Below are 17,369 nucleotides of genomic sequence, written 5' to 3'. Positions count from 1 at the left end.
TAGTAGCTTGTCTTTTTCAGTGTTTAACCAGTTAATTCCATGTGTATTTTTCCTTGGGAACTTTAGTACCAAATTGTTTACCCCAATTTGTGGGTATTTTTGTAGGGATTGTGTTAAATTTATAGATTAACCTAGGGAGAACCAAGGTACTTAAGATGTTGCATCAGCTACCCAGAAAAGGAAAATGTCTTTCTACTTGTTTAAGACTTTTGGGATTGCTTTTAATCATACAGGTTTGCTTTTATTTTTAAAATTTATTCCTAAATATTTTATCTTTTTATTTTTGTTGTGAGTAGGGTTTCCTTTTCCACTTTTTCCTCTAGTTTTGTGTATACAGACTATTGATTTCTGAATGCTAATTTTATATCCTCCAAACTTATTGAATTGGTTTTAACTTTTGAATTAATATTTATGATTATTTTCTAAGGTTTTCCAGGTATACTATCATGATAATTTAACTTCTTTCCTAATTTTTATGCTTCCTTTTTTGTTTTTTTTGTCTTGTTTTGTTTTTGGTCAAATTGTATTGACTACTATCTCTCATAAAAATGTTAAATATCAGTGAAGATAGTGGTCATATGTGCCTTGTTCCTAACATCTTCATGGAAATGCCTTTTGTGATTCTATATTAAGAGGCTGAATTTAGGAATAAAGAATTTATATTTTATAATATGAAGGAAGCATCAATTGGATATCAATTCATTTTTTCCTTAATGCTTTTTTTTGAAAAGACTTAAGACTTTTTCTTAAAACCCTAGAGAAAATCATAATAGGTTTCTTTGGCTCTCTGCTTTCACAAGTCTAATGCTTGACTAATCCATTTTCCTTATTATTTGTTCTTTTTCCCTAGAGGTCATGAGGATATTTTTCTTTGGTTTAGAGCTTAATATTATTACTAGGATATATCTTGGAGTTGCTAGGTTTGTGTCAAATTTCCCAGGTAACTGTTGGCCCTTTCATTATGTAAATTCAGGTTTTCTTTCATTGCTGAAAGTTTTCTTGGATTATAGCTTTAAATATTAATTCTGTTCCATTGTTTTGTTTTTCCTTTTTAGGGACTCAAACTGCAGTTGATCTTTGAACAACTTGGGGTTTAAGAACTCCAACTCCTGCACAGTTGAAAATCCATGCATAACTTTACAGTCAGCCCTCTGTATCTGAAGTTCCACATCCTCAGATCCAAGCATTCATGAAACGTGTTGCACTGTAGTGCATATTTTTTTGGAAAAAATCTGCATATAAGTGGACTTATAACCTGCATATAAGTTGTGTGCAGTTCAAATCCATGTTGTACAAGGGTCAACTGTACATCCATATTCTATGTCTTCCACTTCAAATACTTTCTCTTTGATTCTTTTTACTTTATCTCATTTTCATTCCCTTGGTTATTTCCCCACCTTTGTTCACAATTCTGTAATAAATTTAATTTGAATATGTCCTCCCTTGGGAGAACTGTAATTTAGTCTTTCTTTCTTTTTTATTTAATTTCTTTCCTGAGTTCCATTGATTCTTATTCGATTCTTATTATTTTATTGTCCATTTGTACTTAGACTTTGAATTTCTCAATTAAGAATTTTTTTCCAATATCCCTAAATGTTTTTTCTGACAATATTTAATTCACTTTGGAGTTGGGATCTTAGAGTATTTTCTTTTTTTGCTTCATCTTTCTTTCTTTATTTATTTCCTTCTTTCATCCTTTTTCTCTTTCTTTCTTTCTTTTTTTGGTGGGGGAAGGAGAGTGTTCATAAGCTAAAATTTATTTTAAACCGTGGTTTTGTAGAGATGGAAATTGCATTTATTCTTCATTTCAAGCCTAGGGCTATAGTGAGGTAGTTTACAAGATTCCTAGTTTAAGAGCACCCTCTTCTGTCATTGTAGAATTCCCAGTTTCTTTAATGGGTGACATTTTTCTTTTTTGGTATCCATGCTGTCCTACAAACTGGAGAGTAATTTCTTTTTAGTATAATGAGCACATCATAGGCTCACTCAATATATTGGGTTGGCCAAAAGGTTCGTTTGGGTTTCTCCATAAGATGTTATGGAAAAACCCAAATGAACCTTTTGGCCAATCCAATACTTCTTGCAGCACGCATAGAAAGTACCCAATAGTTCCTGTGTGGTTGATACTGTGGGTTATGGTGAGGCCATATGCTCATATCAATAATTTAAGAACATGTTTAAAAGTATTGATATTTTTCCTTGAAAATTCAGAACTTTCTATTTGTATTCATTTGTTCATCCTTCATTCAATATATCATTCAAATGGTTCTTACAATGTCAGGTATGAATTTGGTACTAGTCATGAAAAGGTATAGAAAACATACCTTTTGAAGACAATGGTCTTCAAAATGTTTGCCCACACACCCCAAAAGAATTTTTGAAAAAGCTTTGTAGTCCCTTTAATTTTAAGTCAAAGTTAAATTTTTTTCATCTTAACTTTAAGAAATTGCAAAGTATGCACTCTCCAGGCTACTATAAATAAAACTCTTAGACCACTCAAATGTAGACACTGAAATGTAAATACCATAGTGATTGGGTACACATCATCTTCCAACAAAAAATACATGAAGACATTTGCCTTTAATATTTAGAATTTTAATAGTTCCTTTTCCTCCTTAAACTAGTATTTTGATTTCCCTTTCCAACTGATTATTATCCTTCATATTATAGATTATTTTTTAAAATTTTCAGTGAGCATAACTGTCTAAGAGTTTATCCTTACATATAGAACTAGTAAAAATTGGGAAAAACAAATTTTGATAGTCATAAAAAATAAAATTTCATTGGAAACATATTTCTTAATAGGATAGGTAGGGCAGGTTTTAAATAGGTAATTTGGTAAAACAAACACTTGTAAAAAAACATAATGAGGGAAGCAATAGCAGAGCCCAGAAGGAGCAATGAGCCATTCTTCCTGGTTGGTATGTGAAAGCATTCCCAGAGAAAATGCCATTTATATTGGATCTTAAGCATTAAAAGGCATCCTTTGGGAAAATAAGGTAGAAAAAGAAAACTCTAGGCAGAGGGAACAGTGTGTGCAAAGCTTGGAGAAAGAGGAGAAGACGGCCTGTCAAGGCAAAAGATCTTTTTGGACATGTTAAATTTGTGATGCCTATTAGATATCCAGATGCGATCTGGTGTCTTTTTGGGGACTGAATTTAAGAATGTGGAATTTAGTGGAATAGGTTTGGGCTGCTGATAAATTGTATTCAAAGCCAATAAATTAACCCAAACTTAGATGAGATCATATAGTAAGTGAGGGTAGGAAGAAAAGAGAAGAATTTCAAGCACTGAGGATTGGAGCACTACAATATTTCAGGAAAGAGAAGGAACAAGTAACGAAAAGTGAGAGTGATGGCCAGTGATATCCCCAAAATCAGGTAAAGAAAAAGGGTAATTCACTCTCAAATACTCCCACGTAGAGAAGGTAAGAAATGAGAAATTACCATTTTTATTGCCTTTTAAATTCCAGGTTAAAGTGCCTTTCTAATATAAGGGTTTCCTAGAAATGGTATTTAAAATTTCCCAAAGGTATTTTTTTGTCACCCGTCTATTTTTTATTTCTTTTGGATATCTAGGAATTCTTGCTTTCTGTATTTTGTTACTATGTCATTTGATACATAGAGATTTTTATCTGTTGTAACTTTTTAGAGTGTATCTTTTTTTTTAGAGTGTATCATTTTAATTTAATGATATAGACTTTTAAAAATGTGCTCATATTATAATTCTGTGGGGTTTTTGATATTAATAAGGTCATTACTGTGTATTTTTATATTTTTATTAGCCAAATCATTTTTTCTTACCTTTTGTTTCAGTCTTTCTTCTAGATATATTTCTTGTTTAAAATGAAATTATGCATGAAATATAAATATAATATAAAATGTTTATGTAATAAGAATATATATGAAATAAATATATATAGTAAAATTCTATATATGTATGTAATTATATATGTATTTTAAATCTGATGTTGTTTCCTATGTCTCTCTTTTAGCCTGGCTAACTTCTTTTCTTTTCTTTCTTGTAACCTCTTTCCTGCCCTCCATATTAATTTGGAATTTATATTACATAGCTCACTCTATTTTTCTAATAAACATATTGGTATAATTGAAATAATGATCGAGCCTCCTTAAGTGAGGAATAATTTACCTCTTTCGGCTCACGGTTTGCGTCTTCAGCCCTCAAACATGCCAAGCTGTCAATGTTTCTCAAGTAATGGAAAACCATGGTTCACCTAGTAGTTTCTACTCTTGTGGATAATTACAAGCTCCCAGAAACACAAATGACCTTATAAATTCTCTCTCCTCTGGATTATAGATACAACCTTAGATTCCAAGAGGAAATCCAAGGTTTTTGTGAGAGGCTTCCTCAGGAAACCATGAAATTCTTGTATTCACAATGGCCTGGATGAGAGGTGGGCTTTGGCGTTCTGTCCTTACTTCTTTGGGTGACAAAGACAATGAATTCCCACTCTTGGGAATAAGAGAATAGGGCTTGACATAAAGCCAAAACCTTTCCACAGTGCCCTATAGTTACTCTGAAACTATATTCTAAAGCTGTCTTCACTTAACCCTAAATCCAAAAATGAGTACCTGAACTGGACACTAAATTTAACTGGAAATGAATCTGACACTAAGTGCAATTAGAAATAATTTCATCATTATTTGACATTTCATTAAGATACATTATGTTTAAAGTAAGGAATTGTGCAAGGATAAGTCAAAGGATGGGTATTGCAAGATACTGTGAAACAAAATATTCAAGAACCAAATGACCGGGACTTCCCTGGTGGCACAGTGGTTAAGAATCCGCCTGCCAATGCAGGGAACACGTGTTCTATCCCTGGTCTGTGAAGATCCCACATGCCAAAGAGCAACTAAGCCCATGAGCCACAACTACTGAGCCTGCACTCTAGAGCCTGCGAGTCACAACTACGGAGCCTGTGTGCTGCAACTACGAAGCCCACGAGCCTACAGCCTGTGCTCCACAACAAGAGAAGCCACCGCAGTGAGAAGCCTGCGCACCGCAACGAAGAGTAGCCCTTGCTTGCCACAACTAGAGAAAGCCCGCACACAGCAACGAGGACCCAACGCAGCCCCAAAAAATAAATAAAATAAATTTATTAAAAACAAAAAAGAAGCAAATAACCTGTAGTAGGATTAATGGGGTTAATTAAATGATGACAAGCCCATATATTAAATACTGTATACTACACAGCATAAAACAGTAATCAGTAATACTGATGGCTAGCATTCCTATAATGTCTTTTATGTGTCCGGCTCTGTGCAGAATGTCTTACATATACTAACCCCTTTAAATCTCATAACTGCTCTATGAGGTAAGTGCTGTTATTTTCTCTATCTTACCAAAGAAGAAGCAGAAACACAGTCAGATTGAGGGATTTACCCAATATAAGACAGCTGGTAAGTAGTGGATCTAGAGTCATGTTTACTGATGTGGAAGAACAGCATGATATTTCATGAAGAGATTTAAAAAAACACAGCACAAAGTATATTGCAAAGTGTAATTCACATTTCGGTAAGAAATAAATGTGCACTCGTGTGTGTATGTTTGTGAAAGGAAAGCCATATGGATATAAGCCATACTACTCGAGAATAGGATTTAGGTGTTGGGATTTCTACTTTTTGCCTCATACACTATTTTATGCTTTTAAAAAATTTTATTGCAATACGCATGTATCACTTTTGCAGTTCACAATTTAAAGAAATAAAAATTTGAAATGAAGAGACTACCATATTATACTATGGAAAAAAATGTTCAAAAGTCTTTTTTTTTCACCCCTACATAGCAGATAGCACTCAGTCCAGACAGTTATTTTGATGGTAATTACAGTTATTTAGCTATTTGCAAAGTATTATTTACTATCAAAAGTAACATATTAAAATACTTCATTAGCTTTCTGGTTAGTGAATTCCTTTATACATTTTGCTGCATTAATTTCCTTTCTTTGGTCCATCTCTCTGTCAATCCTCCTGTCACATCTTCTCCCCACATTAGAGTTTTCTCACTTGAGAGAAAGAAGTTTTGAACATCACCATCTGGATTTCAATTTTTAAAGTTTATTTAAGTACATGAGGATGTTGCCAAGAACGCAAAACTCTTTGCTTGCTCAGCTGAGACTAGCTACAGTGGGGAGCTTTCTTGTCTAACCAACAGGGTTAGAGAAGACAAAGGTTCAAATGTCCTTACTGTAAACAGCTGACACTAAATAACATGACCCACTCAGTTGATGTTTAATAAACATTTACGCCATCATTCTCAATTTCTTCCAGGAGATTTTTAGAAATTAATATTATGTATTCTGTATTTCCATCAAGTTATAGTTTGTGGTAAGTTAATTTCCATGGAAACCAATAAAGGGAAAAGTATAATTTTGCTAAGATGTTGTGAGATAAATTATGTAGTGCACTTGAGAGCCAAATACTTTGAGAAACCCGTTAATATTTCCATTTCAACAATGTTAAAACAGTGTTATATTTCATCATAAAATTTCTTGTTGTTGTTTTACTTGGTAGAGGTTTTTGCTATTTTTAGGGATAAACAACTTTTCCTAAAATATGAATGTTGACTCAGAAGGATATAAGAATCTAAACAACTATTAATCAGCTTTTTTCCAGATACTTCTGCATGCTTTGTTATGACTTGAGTATCAACCTGAAACCATTTCTCTAATAAGCAAGGTAATATATCCATTGGTCTGTTAGATTAACAAGTCATAAACACAAATATAATGGAATATGCATCATTTCCTTTAGAATTTATGAAACAGTTTGCACAATTTCCTAAAGGGTGAGAGAAAAATAAAATCAAGCCATCTTTGATATGCAGTATAACTAATTCCCAGAAGAAATCACAAGGACTGTTTTTTGTTTATTTTTGCTTTAAGTATGCAAGTATATTCCTTATCTGTACCTTAACTTTAGCTACTCATAAGCATCCACTGAAAAAACCGGAAAAAGCTTTTATGATACCCATATAAAACATTTTTATAACCTTATGTAAATATTAAAAAAAGGAATAATGAGTATTATTAAAGCCATATGTCCCATACAATATAAAATGTTGAGAGACATAAAATCATGTGAAATAACTGATATTTTTCTAAAATACACTCACATCTTCCTTTCTCTTATTCAGACAGATAAGTGTAAATGGTGTCATTATCCACTATTTTTACCTTAATAACCACATGTTCATTCATTAGATCAGCCTCAAGAAAAATAAGACGACAACAATACATGTTAAAAAAAATAAAAGGCAATGGTTCTTACCGACACATAGGACCATTTTCCTCCAGTACACAAGTCCCACCATTTCTGCAGTAACCTCTTGGACACTCTAAAACGAAGCATCCGAAAACCCACAGTTAATTATAAATATTATTAGGAAGAAGGAGAATGTATTACTGTTAGTCATTGCATTAAATCTAATCATGGAGAGTAAATTGCTTCTAATTGCTAAAAGCACAGAATTCTTTTAGGTTACTTTCCTGTACCCCCCAAATTTGTTCGATGCTGCCTGCTGTCCTGGACGTGTTCATTCTCCTTACATGCGCAGTGCTTGACCACAGAGACTTTTTTCTCTCGTGGATTAGGTACAATCTACTTATTAGAATGTCTTCATGACATATTTGCGATTACGCTGAAATGTTTTCTTTACTGAAACATTTCTTCAGCTCCACACTGCTGTCACTGTACCACGGCAGACAAATGCTTTGCATGGGTGACTGTCATTTTGATAAGATGTCACCCGTGTGCACGCTCTTGTCCTAGCTCCACGTCCGTGACAGATGTCAGCACAGCTCAAATGGATCCTCGATGCCCCGACCCTGCTTATTTTGCTGCTCGTATCATTCCTGAGTTCTAGGTTAGCATGAACATTTATTTTCAAAGGTGGTTTGTTTATAAGTTAAAAAGAAGCTAAATAGGGCCTCCCTGGTGGCGCAGTGGTTGAGAGTCCGCCTGCCGATGCAGGGGATACGGGTTCGTGCCCCGATCTGGGAGGATCCCATATGCCGCGGAGCGGCTGGGCCCGTGAGCCATGGCCGCTGGGCCTGCGCATCCGGAGCCTGTGCTCCGCAACGGGAGAGGCCACAACAGTGAGAGGCCCGCATACCGCAAAAAGGAAAAAAAAAAAAAAAGAAGCTAAATAGTTTCACGTAGTCAAGGTTGTAGAAATGATTAGTGATTTCAACTCTTTCCTTTACACTGTCTCCTTGTGTTGTCACTACAAAGTCCTGATCCATTAAGACCTGTCAATTTCCTTACTTAATCCCCTAGTTACTCTTCTTGGCTTTTTTAACACCTCCTCTCTTGTAGGAGACCATTCTTCCCTGGTTGGGCTACCATGACTCTAGTGCTTGATGGAAACCTACACTGCCTTTAATTTGTAATTCAACACATCTATTCTGAGTCCCTGTTCGATGTCTGGCACTCAGCTAGGCACTGGATATGGAATGATAAATAATACAGGAAGCTTACACAGCTGTTAAGGCTGCGGGCACTGGAGCCAAACCACCTGAGTTGAAATTTCAGCTCAATTTATTAGCTGTGTAATACCGAGTAAGGTAACTAATCTCTCTGTGCCTCAGGTTTCTCTCTGTTAAACAGGGTTAAAAACAGTACCTATCTCACAGGGTTGTTGAGAATGTTAGAACACTAGGCTCATAGTATGTGTTTAAGAAATGTTGATCTAAAAATGATATAGCAACAGTCTCTGCTCTCACTGACCTTCCACCTTCATGAAGGATGAAAAAAAAGTGACAAGGAGATTAAACTACAGTATTAAAAGTAGTCTAATTTGGGATGAATGTAACAAGGGTAATGGGAACACCAAGCAGAGCACATAAGTCAAATTTGGGGAATAAGGAAAAGCTTTCCAGAAAAACTTTTATTTGGGCAGGTGTGTGTGTGTGTGTGTGTGTGTGTGTGTGCATACCTGTGTGTAAAGGTAAGCATAGAGACACAGAGGCATAAGAAGAGAGTGTGGTGTACTTGAGAAACCGAGGGAAGTTCAGCCTGGTTGGACTGTTGGCAATATGAATTATAGTAAGTATGAGAGAAGGTCAGAGACACACAGGGACCAGATCATCTGGGTTCAGTGAAGAGTTTAAACTTTATCCTAGGAACCCAGGATTTTAAGAAGGGAAGTAGTATGCTTTGTGCTTTAGAAAGATAATTCTGGCTACAGAGTTTACAATCAACAGAAGGGCCAAGAGTAAAATCTGAGAACAGAGTTAAGTCTTTTGTAGCAATCCAGGAATGCCTGAATGAAAGGGATGGGGTGGGAACATTCACAGTTGTGGGAATTTATAAGATATTTAAATGTTGGGATTGAAACATCTTGGTAATTATTTGGGAAAGTCAAGGATGATGTTCAGATTTCTGACTGGGCTACTGGTTAATTGATGGCTTGATTCCTTGAGTTGGGGGATTTATGGGAAAGGAAGATTTTAAAGGGAAAGATGCTGTGTTGTAGGTGCCTAAGGGACATCCAAGTGGAAGTATTCAGTGGGCAGGATTTGTAGGTCTGAAGCCAAGATGAAATATTAACACACAGAGAGAAGCCATTTACTTGGGTGGAGGAAGAATGATGATCGTGAGGCATAGTAGGAAAGTAAAGAGGAGAAATAGAAACATTATGTAGGCAATATTCATTGAAGGAAAACGTGGGAGGATAGGGTGTCTCAAGAGAGTCAGATTGTCATGCCAGTCTCTGAATGTTCAGAAGGGGATACAAGAGGCATTAGGAAAGAGGAAAATAGGGAAGGAGGGAGGGTGCATTTTGGGAAAAAACTTGAAATATACCATGTATTTGGTATCTTGTTTGCTTCAAAAGTTTTCAGTGTTTTGCTTTCCCAGGGGTATATTTCCCATCTTGCATTCCTCAAATCTTCCCATTTAACTGTAAGAGGGAAGTGCAGTGCTGGAGATGAGTGTAAAGAGCTACACCCCTTAGGCTTCGGGGGCAGACTCAGCTGAACAGAGCAAATGTGAAACTTCCTTCACAAACAAGAAATTAGCTGGTCTGACTAAAAATAGCCCATCAATATGATAAAGCATAAATAGATACATACCTTGTTAGAGAAACCATTTTATGGTTACTTTGGGTCTTAGGTACAATTTTAATCTTCCTCAAATAAGAGTCGTGTTTTAGCAAAAAATCAGTAGAGTGTCTGATACTGCATAACATCAAAATATACACAGCTGCACATTTTTTTCTGGGGTCATTAAAATTTGCTTTGATGCTTGCTTTACATCAGAATGATTCTGTGGGAATCTAAATATGTATTTTCTTGCATGAGATAGTGGAGCACAGTGGAAAGAACACAGGCATTGGCTGCAATAAAGCGTGAATCCTGGTGTTTGGGTGGACAGAAGATTTGTAGATTATCTCTGCGAGAAGTTTTTCTAAGTTTCTGCCTGAGACCCAGGTTCTTTATCCAGAAGATGGAAAGACACAGTACAAGTATTTTCATCTTTAATCTACTCAAAACAATTTATAGCAGAGAGCAGATGAAATGGGGAAAGACATGGGTACACTAGCTAGTAATGAAGAGACTAAATATTTTTAGTAGGTAATAGTTGGGACCTAGAAATCCATAAGTGTAATATTAGAATTAGCACTATTATTGTCTCACTACCTTGTACCCTCTTGAATTTGTTATTATGAGCATGTGTCTGGAAGCCAATAGGACTCACAGTTAACTACGTGGAAATATCATTCTGTAAAGGATTCACATTCAATCCCACTCTGGTGTGTTACTTTGGACGAGCAGAAAAACACATATAAGCTGGACAAGTGATCAGTATAAAAACAAAAGTAACTTTTGAGCTTAAATCTAAATAATTTGCAGTTAGGCACACACACAAATATATATATTTTATTTCTTTTCCTTCTAAATTGCATAGAGACTAGGGAAGTGATGGTTATTCCATGCTGGACTGTTGGGAAGACTGATAATCATGTGAGTCCTGGTTTTTCCCTCTGTGATACTCGGTTTAGTTAATGAGTTTTGTGTTGTCGTTGGGCTAGGTATTTTAGGTATAAGGTTCATCATGTTTAAAGTGAGGATGACCTTTTTTATAGGACTGTTGGGAGGATAAAATTAAATTTATTTATAACAATTTTACACTAGTGAATGGTATGTATAAAGTATTAAATGATTGTTCTCATCCATCTCTCTATATTTGGAGGTTCTTTGAGTTTGCCATGAAACCTAATTTCTATTACCACTGCTCTCTCTCCAAATTCTTCTCTTTCTTTTATTTTCCCTCTTCTATCATCGTGATCATCATCACCACTACTGTTTACTGAAGACTTGCTCTATGTCAGAGACTGTCCCAAGAGTTTTACTGTTGTTACTTCATTTATCCCTCACAATATTATGTGGTATATCCCATACTTACCCTTTTTTTTTTTTTTTTTTTACAGAGGAAGGAACTGGTCAATAATATAATTTGCTCAAGTTAATAGCAAGGGAGCATCAGATATTCAACTAAACTCTGGTCCTCTAATTCTAAAGCCTGTTAGTATAAAAATGTCAAATAATTATTCAGTTCAGAATTTCTATCACCCCTTGTGTTTCTTGATATTATAGGATCAAGAACCCTTTTGAATTGTATGGTATTTATGCATTGTCACGGATTAAATACATATATATATACACAATAACTGCATGTAGTTTCAGGAGCTCTATGGATTATAAGAGTTCACCAGAAGCCTGTGCAGCAAACCAAATTCCTAGTGGGCACGGACTGTTTATCTTGAAATACCAGCACAAGAACTGCAGGAGGGATTAACCATATTTCAGAAACTTGAAGTAGCTTCACAGTACTTGTATGAGAAGTTTTGTGTTATGTTTTGGTTTGGTTTTCAAAAACTTCTGAAACTTTATTAAGCTATATTGTTATTATTCATATATTAAGTTAATAATATCTCATCCTATAATTGTATATTTTTAGTGACTTTCCCTAATTCTCCTTCAAATAGGTGATTATCATAATTATAGTATCACCTTAACATAACCTTTATTAACCTCTACTACTGCAAATGACTGGAAAAAGACTTTCAATTTACATTAACTCGGATGTATCCTGTTCAATCATCTTCTGTTGCCTAAGCAACCAAAAGTTGCAAATAATATGCCTTTTTAATGTAATTTGGGAATAGATAGGACTCATTGAAATATACTTAACCTGCAGCACTCATGCAATGCCTGAGCTTGATGTTTTTGTTAATGACTTAAACCTTGAGGTGAGGAGAGACCAGATGCTCACCATCTGTTGTGTGACCACTGGGAGAATTACTGGATGCTGTAAGGACTGGCCTCATAAATGTCTATGAAATGCTGACCTTAAAAGAATATGATGCTTGAAAAGAGAGAGGAAGATGGAATGTGCATGGGCACATCATGGATGAGACTTAAATGCTTTCTTAAAAACAGTAACTTTATATTTGATTGACAAACTAAAAAGCATAGAAAATATAAATAAGAGAATGCATAATGTAATATGGATCTTATTTCTGAGAACTGTTTCACTAGTTCTTTATTTCATTTTAACCCAATAGCTGTGGCAATATGACCTATACTTTGTAAATGAACTAAATGAATTGGTGAGTGACAGAAATGATGGACAACAAAAATGTGCTCTATATTATTACTTATAGGCTGTCTATCATGCAGGATGAGTGACAGGTCTTCTGTTTTCTGTTTCTTCATATTTTTAAATATAGAACATGTCAAAGCAGACAATGAACCATAACATGTTACAATATATTTTTTCTCAAATAGGTCTATCCCGAAGAAAATCTCATTTTTATGTAAATACGTTTGGGTACTGGACATAAGTGCTGTGTCTTAATAGTTTCAAAGAATGGAATTATCTCATTAATATCTTTCTTACTCTCTGAAGAGAATAACAGAATTTCCTTTTGGGTATCTAATCTGATGTATAAGCATGCATAGTAGAGAAGTAATGCCAAAAAGCATTCATCTTCACGTATTTTATGGAATCAGATTTGTGCACTTCTTGATTTCCCTTTGTACTCATAAAATTCAGTGCTGCACAAGTACTCATTTTTAGTAACATAAAAAAAGATTTTTTTGCACTATGATTTTATTTGAATTATCATGCTTTTGTCACTTTTAACATTCTTCTATCTTGAAAGATACAAAAAATATATTCTTTCCTAGTTTTGATATGAAATATCCCCAATTTATTTAGAAAATATGATTGAATACATCTTTATCACCAATTTATATTATTGATTAGTTGTGACGTTTACATTGCCCCTAACTATCTTTTATTTTATATATCTCCTGCATGAAATAAAAATTCAATTACTCAGGAGAGATGTTAACAATGGGCTATAATAAATTAGAGATTATTAAAGCCGTTTTGACAAAAGTATAATCACAAAAACACATTATCAGATCTTATAAATGTTCTAGGGTCAGAAGAAAGAAAAATGTTTAAAAGTTAGTCTGAAGTTAAATAAATTGACTTTTAAGCATGACTAGATCATGCAAATAGGGAACTCTTATGAGGAAGTGAGAAAAAATTACAATTTAAAAAAAGTAATAACATATTAGATTGTGTAGGGGTTTCCCTATTATAGAAACCAGCAATTTGCATAGAAGAGATTATTAAATGCTAATGATGTTAAGTTATATTATATTAAATTAAAATGGTTTGATTTTAATTTCATGAACATGGTTTATGTAGAGTATACATGAATTCATTATATTATATACTTGTACATTTTTTATAAATGTAGCAAATTAATGTTAACATTCTTCCTGCCCCAAAACCAATAATAGTAATTCAATTATTCTATGCTTGATATTATTTAGAATTTCAAGTTTTAATATTTTTATTGTGTGCAGGTTAAGTTATTGGCTTATATTACAAAGACTATTTTAATGGATATACATTACCTAAGCAGCTGGACTCATCAGTTTGGAAATCCATGCAGTCGGCAAAACCATCACAGCGCTTGTGTACTGGGATACAGCTGTTAGAAGAGGCACACATCAAAGCTCCATCAGAACAATTTTCATTGGCTGAAAAAAAGAACAATAATTATCACTGTTTTTAAAAAACAAATTTCTTCTAATAAAATAATAAGACAGTTTATTGTTTTACCCCTCATTTTTCTAGCCCTACATTTAAACTATATATTAGAGTTCTTGGTGAAGGAAACTTCAATTTATTAAATTGGAATTTATTAAATTAAAATTTTCTTCACAAAAAGTTTGTCAATAGAATCATCTCCCAGTTGTGCATTATGTAGTATTATTCGTGTATGTGTGTATAAAATGCATTGTATGTACTATATAGTCCAAACTGATTTTAGACTAGAGTCAACTTTAATATCAAGGCAGATCTCTTTGTACTTCTGTTGCTCCCCTAACATCTCTATATTATGTGCAACTGAACTAACAGAGACTGTAATTTGTTTGAATGTTCATCCGTTTCCAACTGGGTTATAAGTCATGGGTAGTCACTGGGTATCTGTTAGATCTGGGTAGTGATGTAGATCACTGGAGCCTGAGGTAATATGAGTATGTGCCTTTATAGCATTGCCAATACATGATGTAGGTATTTTACTAATTTCAGAGTCTCTTGTTGGCTTGATTTCAAGGGACAAGCATACGTCTTGTGCATAGGACTTTGGTTGTTTCAGAAAATTGTCCTTATCAATGAACCCATCAATGATACTGACAGTTCAATGGCAATCTAGTTCTGCAAAGTACTTGACCTCTCTTGGATGCTACCCTTAGTTCTGTAACTGTTTTCTTGTGTTCCTCCCTCTTGTTCTCTAGTCTTTCCAGGATTATAACTTCCTGTAAGGCAGTGGACTGTTCTACACTCCTTTTACAAGTTAGGGCTATACCAGAACCCTTCATTCCAGGCCACCATCATGCATCTCCAGTCTCCTGTTTGCTTCAGAACCTGCAAACCAGCAGGCTTGGTTCTATTCCAGTTTTGTTCCAGCCCTATATTAATCATGTCCCTGAGCCTTTTTAGGGTCATTTCTTCTATCTAGCATTGTTATGTGTTTGGAGTAGAGGGAAAGTGTCAAAGAATGAACCTACTGCACCATCTTGTCAGGATTTCTGGATCATTTCAAAAGCACTAAATAATAATGATATTGATCTAAGCTGCATTTCTATTCCTGTTTCTTTGAGCCCTGGGGTTCTGCAGAGATATATGGAAGGCAGCAGTGAAGAGCCAGGGCTTTCTGGCACTTACCCTAAGTTCAACAAGAATATCTCTGCTTCTCTCTGATGTACTTAATGGTTTCATATACAATATCTTATTTGAATATTTTAACCCAAACCTATTGCCAAAAATTTAAAAAGGATTGATCTGGAAAGTTACTTCTACTAGAATAAAGACAATTAAGTTCAAATTTCTCAAGCTAAATTGATAGTTTAGAAGACTCAGGAGTATATATCCCCATGCATGGGTCTTGCACAGATTTTGTCAGTTCGGTCACAAATTTTTCTTGCTCTTTTTTTTTTTTTTTTTTTTTTGTGGTACACGGGCCTCTTACTGCTGTGGCCTCTCCCACTGCGGAGCACAGGCTCCGGATGCACAGGCCCAGCGGCCATGGCTCACGGGCCCAGCCGCTCCGCGGCATGTGGGATCTTCCCGGTCCGGGGCATGAACCCACGTCCCCTGCATCGGCAGGCAGACTCTCAACCACTGCGCCACCAGGGAAGCCCCAAATTTTTCTTTTTTTAAAGTATATTTATGGGCTGGAAGGAGTTGTTTATTTGAGTTATCATAGGTTACTGACAAAGTTCAGTTTCAGAACTGCCTATCAAAATTTATTGTCAAGTGGAACATAAAAATGTTTTTTAAGGCACCCCAAAGTACATTGCAACACTATTTACAATACCCAGGACATGAAAGCAAACTAAATGTCCATCAACAGAGGAATGGATAAAGATGTGGTACATATATACAGTGGAATATTACTCATCCATAAAAAGAACAAAATAATGCCATTTGCAGCAACATGGATGGACCTAGAGATTGTCATACTGAGTGAAGTAAGTCGGACACAGAAAGCCAAATATCATATGATATCGCTTATATGTGGAATCTTTAAAAAGGATATAAATGAACTTATTTACAAAACAGAAGTAGAGTCACAGATATAGAAAACAAACTTATGGTTACCAGAGGATAAGGAGGGGTAGGGATAAACTGGGAGATTGGGATGACATATACACACTACTATATATAAAATAGATAACTAATAGGAACCTACTGTACAGCACAGGGAACTCTACTCAATACTCTATAGTGACCTATATGGGAAAAGAATCTAAAAAAAGAGTGGATATATGTATATGTATAACTGATTCACTTTGCTGTACACCTGAAACTAACACAACATTGTAAATCAGCTATACTCCAATAAAAATAAAAAAAAAAGAGTATGTATTTCCATTGACTAAAAATGCTGGATCTGAAAAATTAAAGTGATATTCCTCATTGAGCAATTCTTCCTGCTAGAACATTAATTCACACCTATAAATATTATTGAGGTGCCACTATAAGTAAGACATTATGCTTAGCACTTCCACTGGTGAGTGCAGGAGAGAAATTTTTAAAAACAGTAACCAAAACATATACAGCAACAAAAGCAAGATAACAACACAAGAATGATTAATGGTTCAAAATAATAATAAGAGAAATGTCATACAGCCAGACTTAGTTAGAAAAGCATTGGTATAGATAAGTATGAGAAAAATAAGAGATTCCTTTAGTATAGGGAATTCTGTAAAGGGTGAAAATAAGAATAGAGTCTTGAGATATGTTTTAAATTTTAATGTTTCTAGAGAATAGCCATTTAGCAGAGTGGGGATCAAGTCTACAGATTGGGAATCAATAAGTTTGATACTAGAACAGTGAGTAAAAACAGTTTGCCTTGGACTGGGGAGTTTGTGTGAAGAGTAGGACAGACAAATCTAAAAAATGAGGCTGAAACCGGACTGTAGAAATGGCTAAGGTGCCAGGAGAAGAGATGATCTTTAAGCTTTTCCAAAGGGTGACATAATTTTAGGATATGTAATACATCAACAAGATAAATAATATTCCAAACCAAGTAAACTAAGAAATAGAATAATTTTCCAACTCTTATAAGATGAAAAGATGTTTGTAAAAAATGAAACTGTGAATATATACATGCCTCAATATATCCATGTATGTGTATGTATACATATTTCCTTATCATTGTTTTTCATTGCAAGGAGCTGAGGGACCATACAAGATAATAGTTTTATGGTTTTAAACAATATAATGTGTCAAAATTTGTATACAAAGATGATA

The 17,369-nt window shown here is 34.7% G+C and overlaps 1 protein-coding gene across 1 annotated transcript in view; it reads right to left on the bottom strand.

Moving 5' to 3' along the window:
- Positions 1–17,369, bottom strand: part of MALRD1 (MAM and LDL receptor class A domain containing 1) — a 625,167-nt gene that overhangs the window by 90,612 nt on the left and 517,186 nt on the right. The window contains exons 36-37 of the mRNA XM_060096153.1: positions 13,961–14,086; positions 7,293–7,359 (exon numbers count right to left, since the gene is read on the bottom strand). Of these exons, the coding sequence (XP_059952136.1) occupies positions 7,293–7,359; positions 13,961–14,086 (193 nt within the window). The remainder of the gene's footprint in view (positions 1–7,292; positions 7,360–13,960; positions 14,087–17,369) is intronic.

Source organism: Mesoplodon densirostris, chromosome 4, assembly GCF_025265405.1.
Source record: "Mesoplodon densirostris isolate mMesDen1 chromosome 4, mMesDen1 primary haplotype, whole genome shotgun sequence".
Classification (NCBI taxonomy): domain Eukaryota; kingdom Metazoa; phylum Chordata; class Mammalia; order Artiodactyla; family Ziphiidae; genus Mesoplodon; species Mesoplodon densirostris.
Note: the sequence above shows the minus strand (reverse complement) of the source record. Positions and strands in the feature narration are given on the sequence as shown.